General features: G+C 34.1%; 2 protein-coding genes across 2 annotated transcripts; one reads left to right on the forward strand and one right to left on the reverse strand.

Moving 5' to 3' along the window:
• Positions 1-297: 297 nt before the first annotated feature.
• Positions 298-645, reverse strand: LOC127079603 (uncharacterized mitochondrial protein AtMg00820-like). The gene is made up of 2 exons (XM_051019983.1): positions 495-645; positions 298-443 (listed from the first exon to the last, which is right to left on the reverse strand). The coding sequence occupies exons 1-2, from the start codon at positions 643-645 to the stop codon at positions 298-300; spliced, it is 297 nt and encodes a 98-aa protein (XP_050875940.1).
• An 11,915-nt stretch (positions 646-12,560) lies between these two features.
• Positions 12,561-17,255, forward strand: LOC127082151 (spermine synthase). The gene is made up of 11 exons (XM_051022374.1): positions 12,561-12,738; positions 13,487-13,707; positions 13,811-13,855; positions 14,268-14,344; positions 14,426-14,548; positions 14,783-14,887; positions 14,960-15,032; positions 15,169-15,240; positions 15,726-15,921; positions 16,656-16,785; positions 16,919-17,255. Exons 2-11 carry the CDS (start codon positions 13,518-13,520, stop codon positions 16,994-16,996), a joined length of 1,089 nt encoding a protein of 362 aa, XP_050878331.1. The 5' UTR covers positions 12,561-12,738; positions 13,487-13,517; the 3' UTR covers positions 16,997-17,255.
• The last annotated feature ends 2,542 nt before the right edge of the window (positions 17,256-19,797 follow it).

Here is a 19,797-nt window from a genome sequence, read left to right on the forward strand (position 1 = left end):
TCCACTAAGGACAATTTCATCAACATAAACAATCAGGACGATAACTTTCCTATCATGGGAGAACTTTGTGAACAATGTATGGTCAGCCTGTCCTTGGATGTACCCTTGTTTCTTCATGGACTGAGTGAATTTTTCAAACCAAGCTCTAGAGGACTGCTTTAATCCATACAAAGACTTATTTAGTTTGCACACGTTTGATCTAAATTTCTTTTTAAATCTAGGAGGAATGTCCATATATACTTCTTATTCTAGATCGACATTAAGAAAGGCATTCTTAACATCTAACTGATGTAAAGGCTAATCCATGTTAGTAGCAAGAGACAAAAGAATTCTGACAATGTTTAATTTTTCAACAGGAGCAAATGTCTCTGAGTAATCTATACCATAGGTTTGAGTAAAGCCTTTAGCCACCAAGCGAGCCTTGTAGCTTTCAACTGACCCATCTGAATTATACTTCACAGTAAAAACTCATTTGCATCCAATTGTCTTCTTGCCATCTAGTAGTGACGTAACACTCCAAGTTTTGTTCTTTTCAAGAGCTTTCATCTCCATAAGTATCACTTCCCTCCACTTTGGAATTTCTAGAGCAACCTGTACACTTTTTGGAATTTCTACACTAGACAATTTTGAGGTGAAGGCAGACATAGATGAAGACAAATTTAAATATGATATAAAATTGGACATGGGATATTTAGTGCAAGATCTGACACGTTTTATAATGGAAATAACATCATTCATATTAGGATACAAAATACGACTCTCAGAAACAGAGATAGACTTACCTTTCCTTTTGGTAGGAAGTTTATCATTCCTCGGTTCAGATTCCTAACAGTGTTAAGATGTGGATTGGTCCTTTCCTTTTGGTGCTTTTTCATAAAAACCTTTCCTTTTAAAATCTTGTTTCCTAATTCAAATTTATTTTGTTAAAGTGACTCATTATTTTGTGGCATTTCAATTAGATTGTCATTATCATTGTTTTCAGGATTCTCATTGTTTTCTACAAGAGAAAATGTAGACTCAGATTCACAAGGTTCCTTACTCATAATAGGAGAAGGATCAGATAAAGAATCATAGCCATTTTCTGTTGGTGCATGTGTAAAAATCTCAGAGTTTTGTGATACTGGCAAAGATAAGTTATTTAAAAAACTCATGTCCTCAATTTGAAATGGTCTTCATTTATCTCACCCCCTTGAAGATGAGTATCATCGAAAAAAGGTTTATTTTCAAAGAATGTAACATCCATAGTGACAAACATTTTCTTATTTTTTGGATCAAAACATTTATATCCTTTTGGGTTGGGGAGTATCCAACAAAGATACATTTTATAGCACGTGGCTCAAGTTTTGCAACATTTTTATGTTCATGAACATAGGTTATGCAACCAAAGATTTTTAAAGTCAAATCAGTTAACACACGGGTATAGGAAAACATTCTTTGAAGACATTAATTTGAGTTTGAAAATTGAGAATTTTGGAGGGCATTATGTTAATTAAATACGCAGTTGTTAAAACAGCTTCGCTTTACAAATAATTTGGTACTTTATTCGAAAAAAGTATAGCTCTAGCAACCTCTAGTAAATGTCTATTTTTCCTTTCGGCCACTCCATTTTGTTGAGGAGTATTAGGACATGAACTTTGATGTACAATCCCATTTTTTAGAAAAAATCATCTAGGATAATGTTAAAATACTCTTTGCCACTATCACCTCTAAAGACTTAGATATTTGTTTGGAATTGGTTTTACACCGTTGAAAACAAAATTAGCCTGACAAACATCTGATTTCCCCTTTAACAAGTACACCCAACATACTCTTGTATGGTCATCTATAAATATGATAAACCATTTTTTGAGAGAGAGTGTACTTGTATGGTTAGGGCCTCAAACATCATTGTGAATAATAGAAAAAAGTTTTGATGGTTTATAAGACTGTATTAAAAACTGGGAACGATGATGCTTGCAAACTCACATGCTTCACATTTAAACGAAGAAAAGTTCTTATTATGAAATTTATTAGGAAACAAGTGTTTTAAGTAATGAAAACTAGGATGGCCTAATCTTAAATGTCATTCCATAACATTGTCATCTTTATTATTCAAAATAGAAAAAGAATCAAAGCAGGAACTTATTGTTTTTTAAGGTAGTTATGGTGTAGATCCAATGTCAAGGTAGTAGAGTCCTCCACACTTCTTAGCACTGCCAATCATCTTCCTCGAGTTCAAATCCTGAAAGACACAGTGAGATCATAAAAAATTAGTTTGACAATTTATATCTTGGGTTAATTTACTAACGGACATTAAATTACAAGATAAATTTGGAACACGAAGGACATTTTTAAGAGTTAACATTGAAGACAACACAACTGACCTTTACCTACAATGGCTGAAAAAGAGTTATCTGCGATTTTTATTTTTTGATTACCTGCACGTGGACTCTATGAAGAGAACAAAGTAGGTTCGCTTGTCATGTGATCGAAGGCACCTAAATCTACTATCCAAATATGAATGAGACTAGCACTAAGAAATGCAAAATTACCTTTTGTTGCTATAGAGCAAGAATGAGTTGGAGTCTCAAGGAGTTTGTGCAATCTGTCTAGTTGCTCCGTAGTGAGTGGAAACTGAGACGAAGGGGATTTTTGCCCTTGATCAGAATTACTAGCCTGAAATGCACAACCATTTTTCTTCTTTCAGTTATGAGGTTTGCCTTTGAGCTTCCAACAAGTTTGACGTGTATGCCATTCGCGCTTGCAGTGATCACACCAAGGAACTTTGTATGACCTTCTTCCCTCGTCAAGGTTCCTAGTAGCCAGAGTTGAGCCTTTAGATTCAGATCTTCATGGTGTCTTGCCTATCATAATTCCTTATCGTGCCTCCTCCCTTCTTATTTCTACAAAAGTTTCACGAAGAGTTGGCAATGGTACTTTTCCTAAAACTCTACCTCTTACCTCATCAAGGTCTTTATTGAGCCCAGTGAGAAACATGAATACACGGTCATTTTCTTGCCTCTTGAGAAACAAAACATTGTCTTCTGCATACGTCCAATTGTCATCATAATAGAGATCTAACTCTTGCCACAATGTCAACAACTCATTGTAATAAGCAGTTACACTCCTGTCACCTTGTTTCGTATACCATAACTTGGATTTTAAACCAAAAATTTGAGAGGAGTTCAGAATATCATAGTAAGTTTCCTTAACAGCTTCCCACACATCCTTTGCGGAAGGTAAAAATATGTAAGGCTTACCTATTCCAGTTTCCATAGAGCTTACAAGCCACAGAATGATCAATGAGTTTTCCGACTTCCATTGTTTGTAGCGAGGGTCTCATGTTTCCGGTTCAGCTATTACTCCTGTTAAGAAACCAAGTTCCCATTTGCTATCAAATACCAACCGAACGGTTTGAGCCCATTCGTTATAGTTATTCCCATTAATTTTAGGGATATTGACTTTGAGGGAGTATCAGAAACCCTCTTGATAATTACCACATATGTTGGAATAATTGTCACAAAAAAAAAATTATTCTTGTTTCCATTGTTGTCGTTATTACTGCCATTGTTTATGACCACCGATAATTCCTCTCGTACGATGTTTTTGCGGCCACCACCATTTCCACATCTGACGTCCGACTCAGGTTACGGTTGCTCGCCATGGTTGAATCCGGTGTAGGCCTGTGATGGGGAAGGTCGCCTGTTGTTTTTATTCGCCATAGGAGGCTAAACGGGTATGTGAATTGGGTCGGGTAAGAAAGTTGGTCGAACAGAAACCCCTAACCCAATGTTCTTGATACCATATTGAAAAAAATAGGTAAAAGTTGTTATGATTTATTCCTCAGTCTTAGACTCGTTTATATAGTGAAGATACAATTATTACAATTGATTTTCTCCTTAATGGAGAATAAAGAAAAATAAATATAGTATTAAAGGCAATAATTAAATCGGAAATAATATATTTTTCAACATATATATATATATATATATATATATATATATATATATATATATATATCATAAATAAATTAAGTACTATATTTTTGTAATCAATAATTGGGATAAAATCAATTTAAACTCACCTCAAACTATAAGTTATCTGCCATAGTGCATTGAGACATTTTTTAAAATCAATTACTTCTTCACCCCCGATGCGTAAGAGTTTTTAAGGGATAAAACAACAAACAAACAAATATTTTTTTACCAAAACTACGGAACTCTGATCATTCACTAAAAGTGAGGGTACGTAGGTATAGAGTTGTAAGACTCTAGCAAAAATAGTAATAAAAAACGTCTTAGGTCTTCCTTTATTAAATTCAGTTTCAAAATGATTTGTTAATAGATAAATAATTAACAAATAATATTAATAAATCATATATCTTTAAGCAAGCATAAGTAATCCTAAAACTTAGAGGATGATCTCATTGAGTACAATGGAGGTGAGGGGTGTCTGACGCCTTCCCCTCACTTAACTGACTCCCGAACTTAGTCTCTCACCCTTAGTTATTAGGTTTTATCATTATTTCTCCATTCATTAGGAAGAAATAAAGGATGATGGCGACTCTATGATTTTTCCAGTCGCGACACTTATCATAATTATTTCAAAGGTCGCATCTTGAATCAAAAGGTATTAGTTACATATAAATAACATGCATTTTTGTCCATTACATCTCATCTCTTTCAAATTCAATTGTTTCCTGAGCAATTTTTTATCTGCATATACGTATCATAAAATTTCAAGAACTTCATACATCAATTTTCATATCTTCATAAAAGAAAGTTCTATAGCACTCAGGTTGATATCAAGTGTGAAATTTCATATTTGAAAGAGAAGAAGTCCTTCAATAGGATTTATTATTATCAAACTTCTATTTACTCAAATTACTTGTATTATATCAACACCTTATTTTTCCAGGATTTTTGGAAATAAGATTGTGTGAGTTTTTTACTTTTTATCCAGGATTGTTGGAAAAAAGGGTGTATAAAAATAAAAGAGTTGTTTTCTTTTCTTATGTTGCTAGTCACAAGAGGAATGTTCTTTGTGACTTGGTTAAAGTCTTGTATAGGAAGACTATGAGTGTCTTGTCCATAAAGATCTAACAATATAAAAATCTCTTACTGCGTAAAGGGACTAGAGTACTCTCGGATTGTGAGGGGAACCAGGATATATTGTCGGTGTTCTTTATTTTCAGTATTTACCGCTTTTATCACTTAACTCATCAAGAAAATAAAGATAGACCATTCTAAACACCAGATGAACTTTTATATACCTAATTCACCCCCTAGGTGTACTATACACTTACAGTTATGATACTTCAACTTTAGATGAATCGGTGAGGCGACGATGTCCAGCATAGCTGCAAAAGGTCTTACCAACATGTAGTTGTAGACGTTCCTATAGGGACGATAAGAAATTATGAATTTACCTTTTGTGTGTATTTCTCGTCGAATATGAAGACCTCCAACTCTACGTATCCCCAAGGACAAGTAGTTTTTCTATTGAACTCTTAGAGGTTGGAGCCTTCATAAAATCATAAGATGCTTCGCTCGAGGTCCATCTTTTCGAACAACTCTGAGTATATTATGCCGTCGGAGCTTCCACCATTGATGGGGATCCGAGAAACATTAAATTTTAAAACGCATTAAAAATTATGATCCAAACAATATTGATCAAATGATCAATGCAATCTACAATTTGCAATCCACACAATAAGAGAGAGAGAGAGAGAGAGAGAGAGAGAGAATACATAAGGATTTGTTTAAGCAATTCCCCAATCGACCTCACAATGAGTACGTTTGCCGTCAATTCGAATTTGAATTAAGATATTATAACAAATCTTACTTTGGAAAATATGTGTATACGTAAGATGAAGAAATCGAACTCTACAAACCCTAAGTTTGATGTTGACTCTACCGCCTCCAAAACCCTTGATCAAAGATTGATCAAGTAACCAACAATGCCACTTTAGTTCACTTGTTCTTGATACTTCCTTTCAAGGCACTCCTTGTCCAATGGATTTCACCCAGTTGAATTAATCTCAAGCACACACTTGTTGAAACCCAAGATTTGCCAACAGGATCTACCGTCTCACGCTACTCCCTTGCAAGGCACCCCTTGTTCCAAGCCTTTCACTCGATCGGATCCGAATTGCACAATCTTATCCAAAACCTTCAAACCCTAAATGATCTTAAAGGAAAACCCCAACTCGGTTTTCTGATTTGAATCTCTCAAAGTTCTCAACCTAATATTCTCGATACAATAAACTTAATTGGATATTATCAACCTTAATCTAGATGGAACCCAATCAAAAAATGATTATGTGTAGTTTTATTGGTTGTATGCATAGATGGAGTTGAAGATAATGAGAATGCTTTGAAATCCTAGATTCATGTAGGTTTTACTCACTCTAGAAACCTTTCTAGAAAATGATGCATGTATGAAGTATTTATATGCATGGTTGATTTAGGTAAAAAAGGAATGCAAATGATTTGAGAAAAATATGAATTTTTGAAAAAGTACATCAGATAGGTCTACCTATGAAAGTCATATGTCGACCTATTCAATGTATAGGTTGGCCTGTCTAAGGTCATGTGTCGACCTATGACTGTTATGCGCTCCTTATGTGTCGACCTGAAGAGTCGGCACATGAGACAGAAGTTCCAGACTTTAATACTGTAGCATATGTGTCGACCTATAGAATGCATGTGTCGACCTATAGCCAAGAAAAGTTTTCCATAGGTCGACTTGTAATGCATGTGTCAACTCGTAATGCTATTTTTCACACAAATTAATTTATCATGCATGTTTGATGAATGAGACCTTTTCCAAGTTGTTTCCAAATACTTTTATGCATCATAATGCTAAGATGCACATAGAGAATCAGAGTATACGTCCAATATACATTAACGCTAAAATATCCTAATTTTGACATCATAAGAAACACATCTAATGGAAGTTGCACTCACATACTCCCCCTTTTTTATGATGGCAAAACTTGAGACGATGTGTTTGCAATGAAAAGCTTTCCCTGAATATATGCATCCCAACTTCATCTTATTTCTCCCCTTTTGAGAACATAAAAAAGAAACAAAGTAATCCATGAGAAGTATTTTAAATCACGCATAAATCAATACAACACACAGAGGCAGTTTGTAAAAATAAGAGCATCAATATGATAACACTCACATAGAATGATTTGCAAATTGAGAAAAAAAATCCTAACATAAATAAAAGGCAATAATGCAACAATAGAACATAATTGTCACAAATTATGCCAAATAACGTAACACAAACATGAAAAATGAAGGATACAATATGATCAAAAACTCTTGAGTGACTACAAAAGCGACATGATTATGTGACATATGCCTTTGGTGCTCCCAAAATGTTGCACATGCATATGCTATAGCAAGGTGATAAAACATTATACCATCACTCAAACCAAAAATAGAGATGAAAACATAACAATAACACACAACAAGAATTTTGCTAACATTATGACATGTTCAATCACAATTCATGAGACAATAGATAACAAGCCAATGCACCAACTATATATTTCAAGTGTGAAGAAGATAAACATAAAGTCAATATAAGCATATAAATTGACATACATCTATTAGACATTTTTGGATGTGAACATTCATGAACTATCTTATACGTCAATAATATCAATCATTCAGAATATAACAACATACAAAAGGAAAAGCTTACACATAAAAGGGAAAATGGAATGATAGTATTTTGCTTATGAATTGATGAAGAATGCACTCTTATGTAATATAACTTCCAAAGAAGGTTTATATATATATATATATATATATATATATATATATATATATATATATATATATATATATATATATATAATATATATATATATATATATATATATATATATATACGACAAATCATATTTAGACAAAATTTGAGATGTCAAGAATCCCTAATTTCCATTGAATGTTGAAAAATGGTTTGGCCGCAAGTGGTTGTGTAAAAATATCCGCAAGTTAATTTTTACTCTCAACATGCTCAAGTATGATGTCGCCTTTCTCAACATGATCGCGTAGGACGTGGTAACGATATCAATATGCTTAGTGCGAGAATATAGCACCGAGTTTTTGGTTAGATTAATGACACTAGTGTTATCGCACATAATAGGAATATGTTGTAGTTTAATATCAAAATCAAGTAGTTGTTGTTTAAGCCACAAAATTTGAGAGAGAGAGAGAGAGAGAGAGAGAGAGAGAGAGAGAGAGAGTACATAAGGATTTATTTAGGAAGTTCCCCAATCGACCTTGCTATGGGTACGTCTTCCCTCAATTCGAATTTGAATTTGAATTGAGATATTATAATAAATCTTACTTTGCAAAATATGTGTATATAAGAGATGAAGAAATCAAACTCTACAAACCATAAGTTTGATGTTGACTCTACTGCCTCCAAAATCGTTGATCAAAGATTGATCAAGTAACCAACAATGCTGCTTCAATTCACCTGTTCTTGCTACTTCCTTGCAAGGCACTCCTTGTCCCAAGGCTTTCACCCGATTGAATTAATCCCAAGTGCACACTTGTTGAAACTCGAGATTTTCCAACACGATCCATCGTCTCACGCTACTCCCTTACAAGGCACCCCTTGTCCTAAGACTTTCACTCGATCGGATCTGAATTGTACAATCTTGTCCAAAACCTTTAAACCACAAACGATCTTGAAGGAAAACCCCAACTTGGTTATATGATTTGAATCCCTCAAAGTTCTCAACCCAATATTCTTGTTACCACAAGCCTAATTGGACGTTATCAACCCTAATCTAGATGACACCCAAACAAAAAATTATTATGTGTAGTTTGATTGTGTGTATGCATAGATGAAGCTGAAGATGATGAGAATGCTTTGAAATCCTGGATTCATGTAGGTTATACCCACTATAGAAACCTTTCTAGAAAATGATGCATGCATGAAGTATTTATATACATGGGTGATTTAGGGCAAAAAGGAATGCGAAAAATATGAATTTTTGAAAAAAATACATCGGATAGGTCGACCTATGAAAGTCATGTGTCGACCTGTTCGATGCATAGGTCGACCTGTCTAAGGTCATGTGTTGATCTATGACTGTTATGTGCTCCTTATGTGTTGACCTGAAGAGTCAGTACATGAGACAGAAGCCACGAGCTTTAATACTGTATCATATGTGTCGACCTATAGCCAAGAAATTTTTTCCATAGTCGACCTGTAATTGCATGTGTCAACCAGTAATGTTATTTTTCACAAAAAAAAAAATTCATGCATGTTTGATGCATGAGACCTTTTCCAAGTTGTTTCCAAACACTTTTATGCTTTCTAATACTAAGATGCACATAGAGAATCAAAGGATACAATCTAATATACATTAACGTTAAAGTATCCTAATTTTGACATCATACAAAACATATCTAATGGAAGTTGCACTTATAACCTCAAACTTTCTCATAATCTCGAAAACCTAACATAGTTTGTCTAGTTGGGAGCTTTTGTCGACATGCTTGCCTCCTTTCTGTATACGGTCATCATCTCGGAGATCTTCCTTTTCATCTTTCCTTTAGAATGAAGCTTTTCTAAGGGTGCGCCTATAGTGATGAATGTGATGTATAGATGGTTTCCCTTGCTAGCTTCCATGTTTTGGTCGTTGGTTCTGACATTTGAGTCTTTAAGGGGGATTTGCCTCTAGGTGATTCCTCATGTCTCTTTTACTGCCATTAACATACTCAAACAACCGACCTTTCTTAATCATCCCCCCTGATGGAATCCCTTTGTTGGATGCAACAATACTTTGATTTATCAGTGCAAGATGTTTCTCGGACGGGGTAAGGATGACGGCTTCCTGCCTTCTGAAATCAAGTGTTGGTGTAATCCAAGTAGATTTTCTCCCAAGAAATGGTCAGGGGGTGTACCCGTCGTACCTTCCCTGCATACCCTATTTATGCTCCTCTTAGCACTTGTGGGACTCCTTCCCGGTCGGGAGACTAAAGTGGGTTTCGACTGAAGTAGGATTGTCGAAATGTGTGCTCAACTTTTCCTCTAGGAGCATGTACGACTCAACCATGGTAAGAAATTTCTAGAAATTATTCACTTTCTTCTTTCTTATTTTTGATTTGAATGGGTGGTCCCTCGGGAGGCCAGTCTCGAAGATCCAATGTTGAAGTTTGTCCTTAGCTCCCTCGAATTTGATAGTAACTTGTGTGAACCAGTCTATGTAAGACCACAAGCTTTCCTTATTTCCTTGGGCGATCCCGGTGAAGGCGACTTCTGTCACCAATCGTCTTTTCTGGGCTATGAAGCAAACCAAAAAATGCTCACATAAATGCGTCCAAGACGTAATGCTCTAGTATAGCAGGCCATTGAACCACAACTTGGTCGGGTCCGATAAGAGTTAGTGCAAATAATTCGCACTTAGATGCATCATCTACATTGAAGTAGTTTAGTCAGTCCTTTATGAGCTACGCATGTTCGCTAGGGTCTCTCTTTCCATCATATTCCCCTATCTCGGATTACTTTTCCATGGATCTTAGGATCTTGCTTTCCAGATTCCAAAGCGACAACAGGTGCTTCGGCTGAACCTTTCTTGGTTGATCTTCTACTTGAACCAGGGAAGAAGTGTGACTAACTCGGTCCCCTCGGGGCTATGGGGAGGAGTCGTATGCTTTATGCTTCTATGTCGATCTCTAGATCGATGAACTTTGTCTTTCTTTTCCATAGACAACTCCGAGAGGGCGATATGAGTCCTCTTGGATGCAACCTCTCGGGCAGTATTCCTGCGAGGTGGTGCATTATTGAGGCTTTCTTCAAGGCGTTGCAACCTTCTTTCGAATGCTTATGAGTTATGCTGATGACCAATGTATACACGCCGTTCAACATTTCATTAGCACCTTGCACTCTGAGGTTTACTTGTAACACTTGGAGGTCATGCAAGGCTTCTGGTTGCAAAACTGGAGATGGAACAAGAGGATTGATCGAAATAACTTGAATAGATCCGCGTGTTTATGGAATTTGAACCACATCTGGATGCAATAGAATCATGGCTCCAGGATTCATGATGCCTTGCAGAGGAGAAAGAGACAGTAAATTATTGCTTCTAGAGCAACAATGACAACTTCAAGAGCAATGGCGGCTTCGAGTGCGACAGATGATAGAGTAACTTTAGATCCAACCATCACTTGAAATAATAGAAATTATAGATCTTAAAATTCTAGGAATCAGACTTGAGACGATGGTCAATCGAATCGATGTGGATCCACGTGTTTGATTCAGAATGCTCACGATCCAGTGATCTGAAAAGGTTGTGAATTGATGAATTAGATAGCAGATGTGAAATCGTAGAAATCATAGAGATCATAAGCCGATTATCATAGATGGCGCCACTATTTCGTTCAGGAACCAGAAATTTGTTGAAAAACGGTGGTGATGGCGAACCAAGGCTTTTGATGCAGTGGAATGAGGGAGATCTATAAAGTTAACACTTTAACTCTCAAGTCAATATATAAAATAAAAGAGTGAAATAAAATTGAATTTAAAACTTATTACCTCAATTTGATATATATATATATATATATATATATATATATATATATATATATATATATATATATATATATATATATATATATATATATATATATATATATATATATAATTTGTTATGAATTATAGAGTCCTTAAAATTTATTAGAGTTGAAGTCCCTTCTTATTAACAAGATGATAATTTTTTATGCTTAAGAGAATTCTAAAAATAGTGAAATCCTTTTGTAGTGGTCGGCCGTAGAGTCGATATGAGTAGTCCTTGAGCATACTTTAACCTTGACGTCACCAAAAATTATATATAAAAGAGAAGTTTTTTTTAAAAAATAAATAAAAAGCAAAGCAAAGACAATTGGTGTATTTAATATAATTCAAATGGAAGCAACGTGTCACGTAAACAAATATTCAAGAATAAAAAACTAAAAGGTCAAAATACCTTGAGCTTTTTAAAAGATAAACAAATGAGAGAAAAATTAAACTCTACAAACTGTTTTATTATATTAATTTGAAAACATAGTATGAAAAGGTTCAACATTTTACATTTCATTTCAAATAATTTACACCACGTTAAATAAAAATCAATATTTTGCATTCATTTTAAATTAATTGATAGAACAAAAAAATTGATTTATTTAGAAGTCACTTAAAAAATAAAATCATTTAACTTGTAAAAAATTAAAGAAATATTTAATAAAAGTACTAAAAATAATATAGTTGTAAGCTAGTAGCTTTCAACAAACCTATATATATAGACTTTTGTTTTTTTTGAAACATATAGACATAGACATATATATTATAGACATTTGATAGATTGAAGTAGGTTCAAATTATAATATATCATGTGCGAGTTTTGCTGGCACTGTAAAATTTTTATTTTGACGGTGAAAATGCGTCCGTTATTTTCTTTACGGCATTAAACTCTACTTTTAGTTTTAATGACATATATTTTTTTGGGTGTAACATCAACATCAGCTTAATTTAATATATATATTGTAATGTAGTGGAATAAATTTTATTGGTGAGACAGATAGAGTAGAAAAAAATTCGTATAAATTGATGCACTGAGCCTCCATTTTTCTCCCAAAGAAGCAAGAAAAATACTCTGACAGTTTTTTTCTCTATCCATCTTATCTTCATCTTTCACCGCTTCCGTCTCAACGTTCAATCAACCCTCTCACCGACATTCACACCAGACAGGCAATTTTCTTCTCCTTTTTCTTTTTTCCGCTTTTTTTCCTATCCTAAACCCTAGCGGTTTATCTTATTTCGTTCTTTCTTTCTGCTTAAAAAAAGCGCAGCTTAAATTAATTTATATTATACTTTATTTGTCACATGTTGGAGTTTTTTTTTCTTTCTGATTTTGTGAATATAATATTCTGTCAAGCTTAATATTATTATGTTAAGTTAGCTATTCATTTTTTTCTCTTGTTTTTCTGCGTTTTCTGCACTGGTTATTATTCACTTATCTTATCATTGTTATTGGAATTTAGAAGAAAAACAAAGTAAAATCACTTCTGAAAAGGATCTGTTTTGTTTTCTCAATCATGTTATTGCAGATTATGATTTGATTTGAAAATAAATACTGTTTGACGGAATGAATGATCCATGCTGCAATTAACATGATTATTTTATGGAAACTGATATCATGCATGCTGCATACTGATATTAATTAATTTTATGCATAGAGTTGTGATTTTCTCTCTTTTTTTTTGGTGACTTGTTTATTTCAATCACTTTTGTCTTATAAATTAAATAAATATTAAATAAAAAGCAGTGCTTTTTTTTATGCTTTTGCTATCATGGGTTTATGATATCGTAAACTGAGATACTTTTGTTTGGAATTTAAGTGTAATTTAAGTGAAATGGATCTTTTTTTTTGTTCTTTGAGGGTTTTGTTTGTCATTGTTTAAATTTGTGTGTGATAACTTGTGTATTTGTTATTCAGAGGCTGGAGCTAGTGAAGAAAAGGGTAATCTATGGGAGACGACGCAGAAAGAGGTTTGGGATGCCAGAAGATTATGGATGGGAAGGAGAGTAACAGGAATGGCTTGGAGAAGGAAATTCCTTCCTGTTGTTTGAAAGCCATGGCTTCAGCACCTGAGTTGGACTCAAACTGTCACTCTACTGTTGTTTCTGGGTGGTTCTCAGAATCTCAAACTTCCTCTGGTCATTATCAGCTATTTAAATTTCCGTTCCTTCCTACGTACTGCCGTTTTCATTCCATTCACAACAATCCATTGTTTTATTGTGTGGCTTCTTTCTTTTACAGGGAAATCTGGGGGAGTTGTTTATTTCAACAACCCAATGTGGCCGGGTGAGTGTTATTCATGTGTATGCATTTATTTATGATTCACCTTGTGAGATCGAAGTGTGTGCTTTTCTTTCTTTTTGATGTTTGGCAACTGAAATTGCAAACTTTACTGTTATAGTATTGAACTTCTTGGTTAATATCCTTTTTTTTTCTTATTTTTCATGGCTTTCTTGTTTAATATAAAATTTAGAACTAAAATTTTGATGTTATAGTATTGAACTTCTTTGTTAATCCTTTTGGAGAAACATCTATTTTTCCATTTACTCACCAAATTCAGGATCTTATTTTCTCCTTTCTGAACTACATGTCATGGTAACACACGTCTATAAATGCTTTCACTTTCGCGGCCTACTATGTAATTTGTGTGCTTGAGTATATGACGACTGCTGATGGCTTTTGGTGTGTGTATCATTAGGAGAAGCCCATTCAATCAAAGTGGAGAAGATATTGTTCAAGGAAAAGTCATTATACCAAGAGGTCTTGGTTTTTGAGGTTTGGCATCTTCTTCCTATATTGTTATCTTTAATTCTTCCTATAAGTTAGAAGTGATTAACACTTATTTTCTTTTTACAGTCATTAACATATGGGAAAGTTCTTGTTCTTGATGGGATTGTTCAGTTGACTGAGAAGGATGAATGTGCTTACCAGGAGATGATAACTCATCTTCCCCTCTGTTCCATTCCGTCCCCCAAAACTGTAAAGTCTTTTGATCTGATCTCTATACACTCGGGGAAAATGATATTGCAGATTTACGTGCTTCCTTTGATATTCAGTGGTTTTGCAGTTGCTTCTTCCTGTTCTATTATTAAATATTTCTGTCGATCTTATCACCTTTACTAAAATTTGAAAAGATTGAATTTAATTCATTTATATCATGTGCTCTTTCCTTTTCTGTTTATCCGCTAAATGATTTGTATGTCGTTAATTCAGGTTTTAGTTGTTGGTGGCGGAGATGGTGGGGTTCTAAGGGAAATATCCCGTCACAGCTCTGTGGAGCATATTGATATTTGTGAGATAGATAAGATGGTTATTGATGTAAGTTACGGCTTATTTTAATATAGCTCATTTCCTTATTGAAATGAACTTATTGCAATGGTTATTTTGTAGGTTTCTAGGAAGTTTTTTCCAGAGTTAGCTGTTGGGTTTGACGATCCTCGTGTACACTTGCATGTTGGCGATGGTATATATGTCTATGATGCTAGTCTCATTTTAGTTTTGTAATGTTGCCAACTGTGGCTTTATATATATACTGATAACAAACTATTAAGGTTATGTAAGCTTCTTCACTTGATATTCTTCCTACCTATTTTTGGCAGCTATTGAATTTCTTAAACATGCTCCTGAAGGGAGGTATGACGCTGTGATTGTTGATTCCTCAGATCCTGTGGGTGAGTTATTTCAACTCCAAATGCTATGACCAATATATTAATTAAAGAATGTATATTATTGGAATTAGCACTGAACAGAGTATATGTTCTTTTGAAATGGAAAAAGAAATAGTGTTTTGAAGAGGAACTATAATTTTTCACCAGTTTGGAAATTGCTTAACTAGTTCATTGACCCTGGAACTATCTCAATCTAAAGCACCAGTTTTAGATAAAAAGAGGACATAAATAATAAAAGCTTAACTAGTTCATTGACCTGGAACTATCTCAATCTAAAGCACCAGTTTTAGATAAAAAGAGGACATAAATAATAAAAGCTTAAATTTGATCCAAAAAGCTTCATTTTCCTATGATTTTCTCTGAATTTTTGTTCCTAAATTATTTACATTGAATTATTTGCTAGTTTCTTGTAATGTTAAAATAGACTAAGATTTTTCCTTTGTTGGTTATATTTATCAACAACTCACACGATCACTTTTGTAAACTAGGTCCTGCCCAGGAACTTGTAGAGAAACCATTTTTTGAGACTATATCTAACGCATTAAGACCTGGTGGAGTTCTTTGTAATATGGCAGAAAGTATGTGGCTTCATACACACCTTATCCAAGACATGATCTCCATTTGTCGAGTAACATTTAAAGGTTCGGTACATTATGCATGGACAAGTGTTCCAACATATCCAAGGTACAGTTTACACTATTCAATTTGCTAGTAAATTTGCATTTGATTCTATTTGAAGTTCCCTTGATTATACTTTTTAATTTTTTTCTTCTATTTTCCAAGTCTTCCATTTCCACACGTTGTAAGAGTGAGGGTAATTTTTCTGACAGTGGGACAATTACACCTCATGATAAATTGGATCCACTGATGGATCTACTATAATTGGTGGTCCCATAAAATATATGATTATGATTGGTGCATTGCTGGAAAAAATTTTAGGAGTCATGGACCTTTCATTTTTTCCACTTTTGGAAAATGTTAATAAATTGGATCCCCACAGATGGATTTACTATAATTATCGGTCCCATAAAATATATGACTATGACTGGTGTACTGCCGGAAAAATTCTTGGGAATCACAAACCTTTCTTTTTACCCCTCGTTGAAAATGTTACAAATTTGTATATTAAAAAGTTAAAATTCAGGCAAGTTGATCCTATCCTTCTGGCCTGTGTCACGAATCACGGTGCATTAGCGTGCGTCAAGGTTGTGGTAGGCTTTCACATTAGCTTCTTGAGATCACTTTGTTATAACTGATTTTTTTGTTTAAGAAAGCCGGAATTTTTACTTGCCTAGTTTTGCATTTTGGAACAGTGTAGTTGTTGTAACAAGTAATCAGCAAGCACCCTGACAATTGCAATACTTGATTGTCATTTTGGTTCATCTTGATACTTATTGTATTTCATTCTCGGTATGCAGTGGTGTGATTGGGTTTCTTCTTTGCTCAACAGAGGGGCCACATGTTGATTTTGTGAACCCCATCAATCCCATTGAAAAGTTAGAAGGTGCTGATAAGCACAAAAGGAAACTTAGGTTCTATAACTCAGAGGTAAGCATGCCGTCCTTATGTTGCATTTACTTAATTTGTTGGTATCAGTTTTGTAAAAAACATGTCCTTTAAGATTGTATATCGCCAGGAAACCTACACGCAAGAAAGATCTAACGACCGTTTTGTTATGCAGATGCATTCAGCTGCTTTTGCACTGCCTTCTTTTCTGAAGAATGAATTGAGCTGGCTCGGTGATTATTCTCGTCAGTAGTGATGATTGTTTCTGTATTGTACCACAAGTCATTTGGGGGAAACGGATCAATGTGGGAGAAATAGGAAACTGGTATGGTAATTTATGAGAAATAGAAACCTCTGGTGTGGTTATTTATGAGAGAAATAGAAACCTGGTGTGATTATTATTTGTCATCCAATTCCATTTGTGAACCCATTTAGCTTTATTGAACTTATGGAGATTTTGGAGGACAGTATCTCTAGTTTACATATTATTAATGTATTGAAATAATTTGCTATGCATAGAGTGTGCATTTAACAAATATAATTTCACATTGTCAAAAATAAAATGTCACATTGAAAGTATGGGTGGACAAAAATCCGGGACCCGCCCGGGAACCGTTATGTCCGATCTGAAGTTTGTTGAAACGGACGGTTACAGATGGGTGTGGGTGAAAATAGATAGCTATTTCCAAGACTCCACAAATTATTATTTAAATGTTACTATTCTAATTTAATTTCTTTTAAAACCATGATGTTGTTCATGTGTCTTTATGATTGATTTTTACTTACTCTATTCATTTTCTTCTCTCTCACTTACAATTGCTTTCCCCTCTCTCTCTCTCTCTTCTCTCTCCTGACACAACACTTCACGCTTCTTAAACACTATTTTAACTTCTACTTCTAAAACATGCTAATCTCCATGTTGAGAGCTTTTTCTTGCACCATTTTTATGTCCTGTTAATATCTCTATAAGTATACCACAACTGACAAGAAGAAACGCACGTTATTATTTCTTCAAAACAAAAGTTATCCGAGAGAACGTGGATTGAAATATCAAATTCAACAGTCTTGAGCGATGGACAATTTTTGGTCCGAAACCGTCTGCCACCGACGGTTGTCCACCCCTAATTGAAAGTGTGTTTAACTTGGATCATTGGTCTCTCTAAAATTTGTGGCTGTACTAATCGTTATTTATATATATAGATAAAAATTATATGGAAAAAATTGCAATATTGCCACTTTAGGAAAATGAAATAACAATATTAAAAAAACTTCTCTTGTAATAAATATTTGCATCCACTTTGTTTTTAAATGTTAAATTAGCATAATAACTATAAATGATTCTTTTAACAAAATTGGTGTGATTGGATCACAGATGATAGAAAAGAGTGTCTAATAGAAATAATAGAAATGAATATTTTTTTCATCTTTATACATTCTCAGAAACCTTGCTGAAAATTTAAAAATATTCATAAAACTGGGAGATACGTATTCAGACGTACCAATTTCCCACAAAATTGAACATAAACGATTGAGTCATTTTCATTATACTTAATTTTAGTCTAGAATTGCATCTCCGAAATTGTTTTTAGTATAATTCGGAGATGAATATTCAAAAATGATTCTAATACTTCAAATAAAAAACAAAGACAATAAAAGTAAGATTTAGAAACAAAAACAACTTGACATTAAATTAAAACACTCAACATTATATAGATAGTTGTTAATATAAATTTAATATTACATATCGTTATAAATGGGTAGTTCACGACAATGCAACATATTGATAATATCGTGGACAAATCTTACAATCTTCGTATCCATTTCAATCGGACCCTTTGAAAAGTAACAGTAAAATGTAATCATCATGACCTTTGAATCTTCATCCATCCTCAGTTCAAAGTTAGTGAATTGTATCTTCCTTTTGCTGTCAAACGATGGTGAACGTACTCGAGCTTGAAAGCTCTCTGATTTTCTGGATACCGAAGGGGAGTATTTAGTTTTGGATATCAGATTAGCGAGAGATGTGTCATTTATGACCCTAAATTGAAATAGCGGCTTCGCGCCATTGAAATACACAACTGCAAGGCGTAGATATGTATTCATTATCTGATTGTGGTGTGTTTTTTAGAAAATATGGGATGAGAGACACCCTATTTATACAAGTTTCAGGTCATTTTGCATCTTAGAAACCTTATCATGTCATCAGGGAACTTTTTGGAGATGCATCTTCGGATAAATCATATTTCTTTTTTTTTTTACGAGAAAATGGGTGTTTACAGTTATGCCCATTCATAAACTATCATGTTGTGTTTTTTTAGTTTAGTATGGAATGTATCCAGATATGCATACTCGGAATCACCCTGAACCAGAGTCACACTAGAAACTATGTAAACAAAAACATAAAATGTAAACCATAAAATTTGTAAATTGAAATAATTGATATTTACACCCTCATTGTTGAATATATATATTGAAATTCTGGTATCAAATATGAGATGTCGAAGGTAATGTCACAACACTAATATCTGAACAATACAAATAGGATAAAAGATAAAGAATAGTAATGCAAGAGACACAAGCAATTGTTAACCCAGTTCGGTGCAAACTCACCTACGTCTGGGGGCTACCAAGCCAAGAAGGAAATCCACTAAACAAAATCAGTTCAAAGACTCTCAGTAAACAACTTCAAGTTACAGTCTTTTCACCTAATCTCTACCCGTGTGACTTCTACCTAAGAACTCTTAGATATGAGATCCTACTCACTCCACCTCAATCACAACAGTGATATAAAACAAGAATTACAATGAAAAGAAGACACTCTTCAAAGACACATACTTGATCTTACTTAAAAGCTTCAATCAAGTAAACACACACTCATGCTTCAAAGCTTAGAGTGGACAAATTACAACTCAAAAATCAGTCCAATTCAATCATCTATGGATGAATGAATGGCTTACAATCCACACGACCACACAAGACTCAAACCCTTATTCTCTCTCAATATTTCGTTCGTTATTTCTTGTGTATAAAACCAGGTTTTCCATGTCCTTTATA

Source organism: Lathyrus oleraceus, chromosome 5 (assembly GCF_024323335.1).
Source record: "Lathyrus oleraceus cultivar Zhongwan6 chromosome 5, CAAS_Psat_ZW6_1.0, whole genome shotgun sequence".
NCBI lineage: Eukaryota > Viridiplantae > Streptophyta > Magnoliopsida > Fabales > Fabaceae > Lathyrus > Lathyrus oleraceus.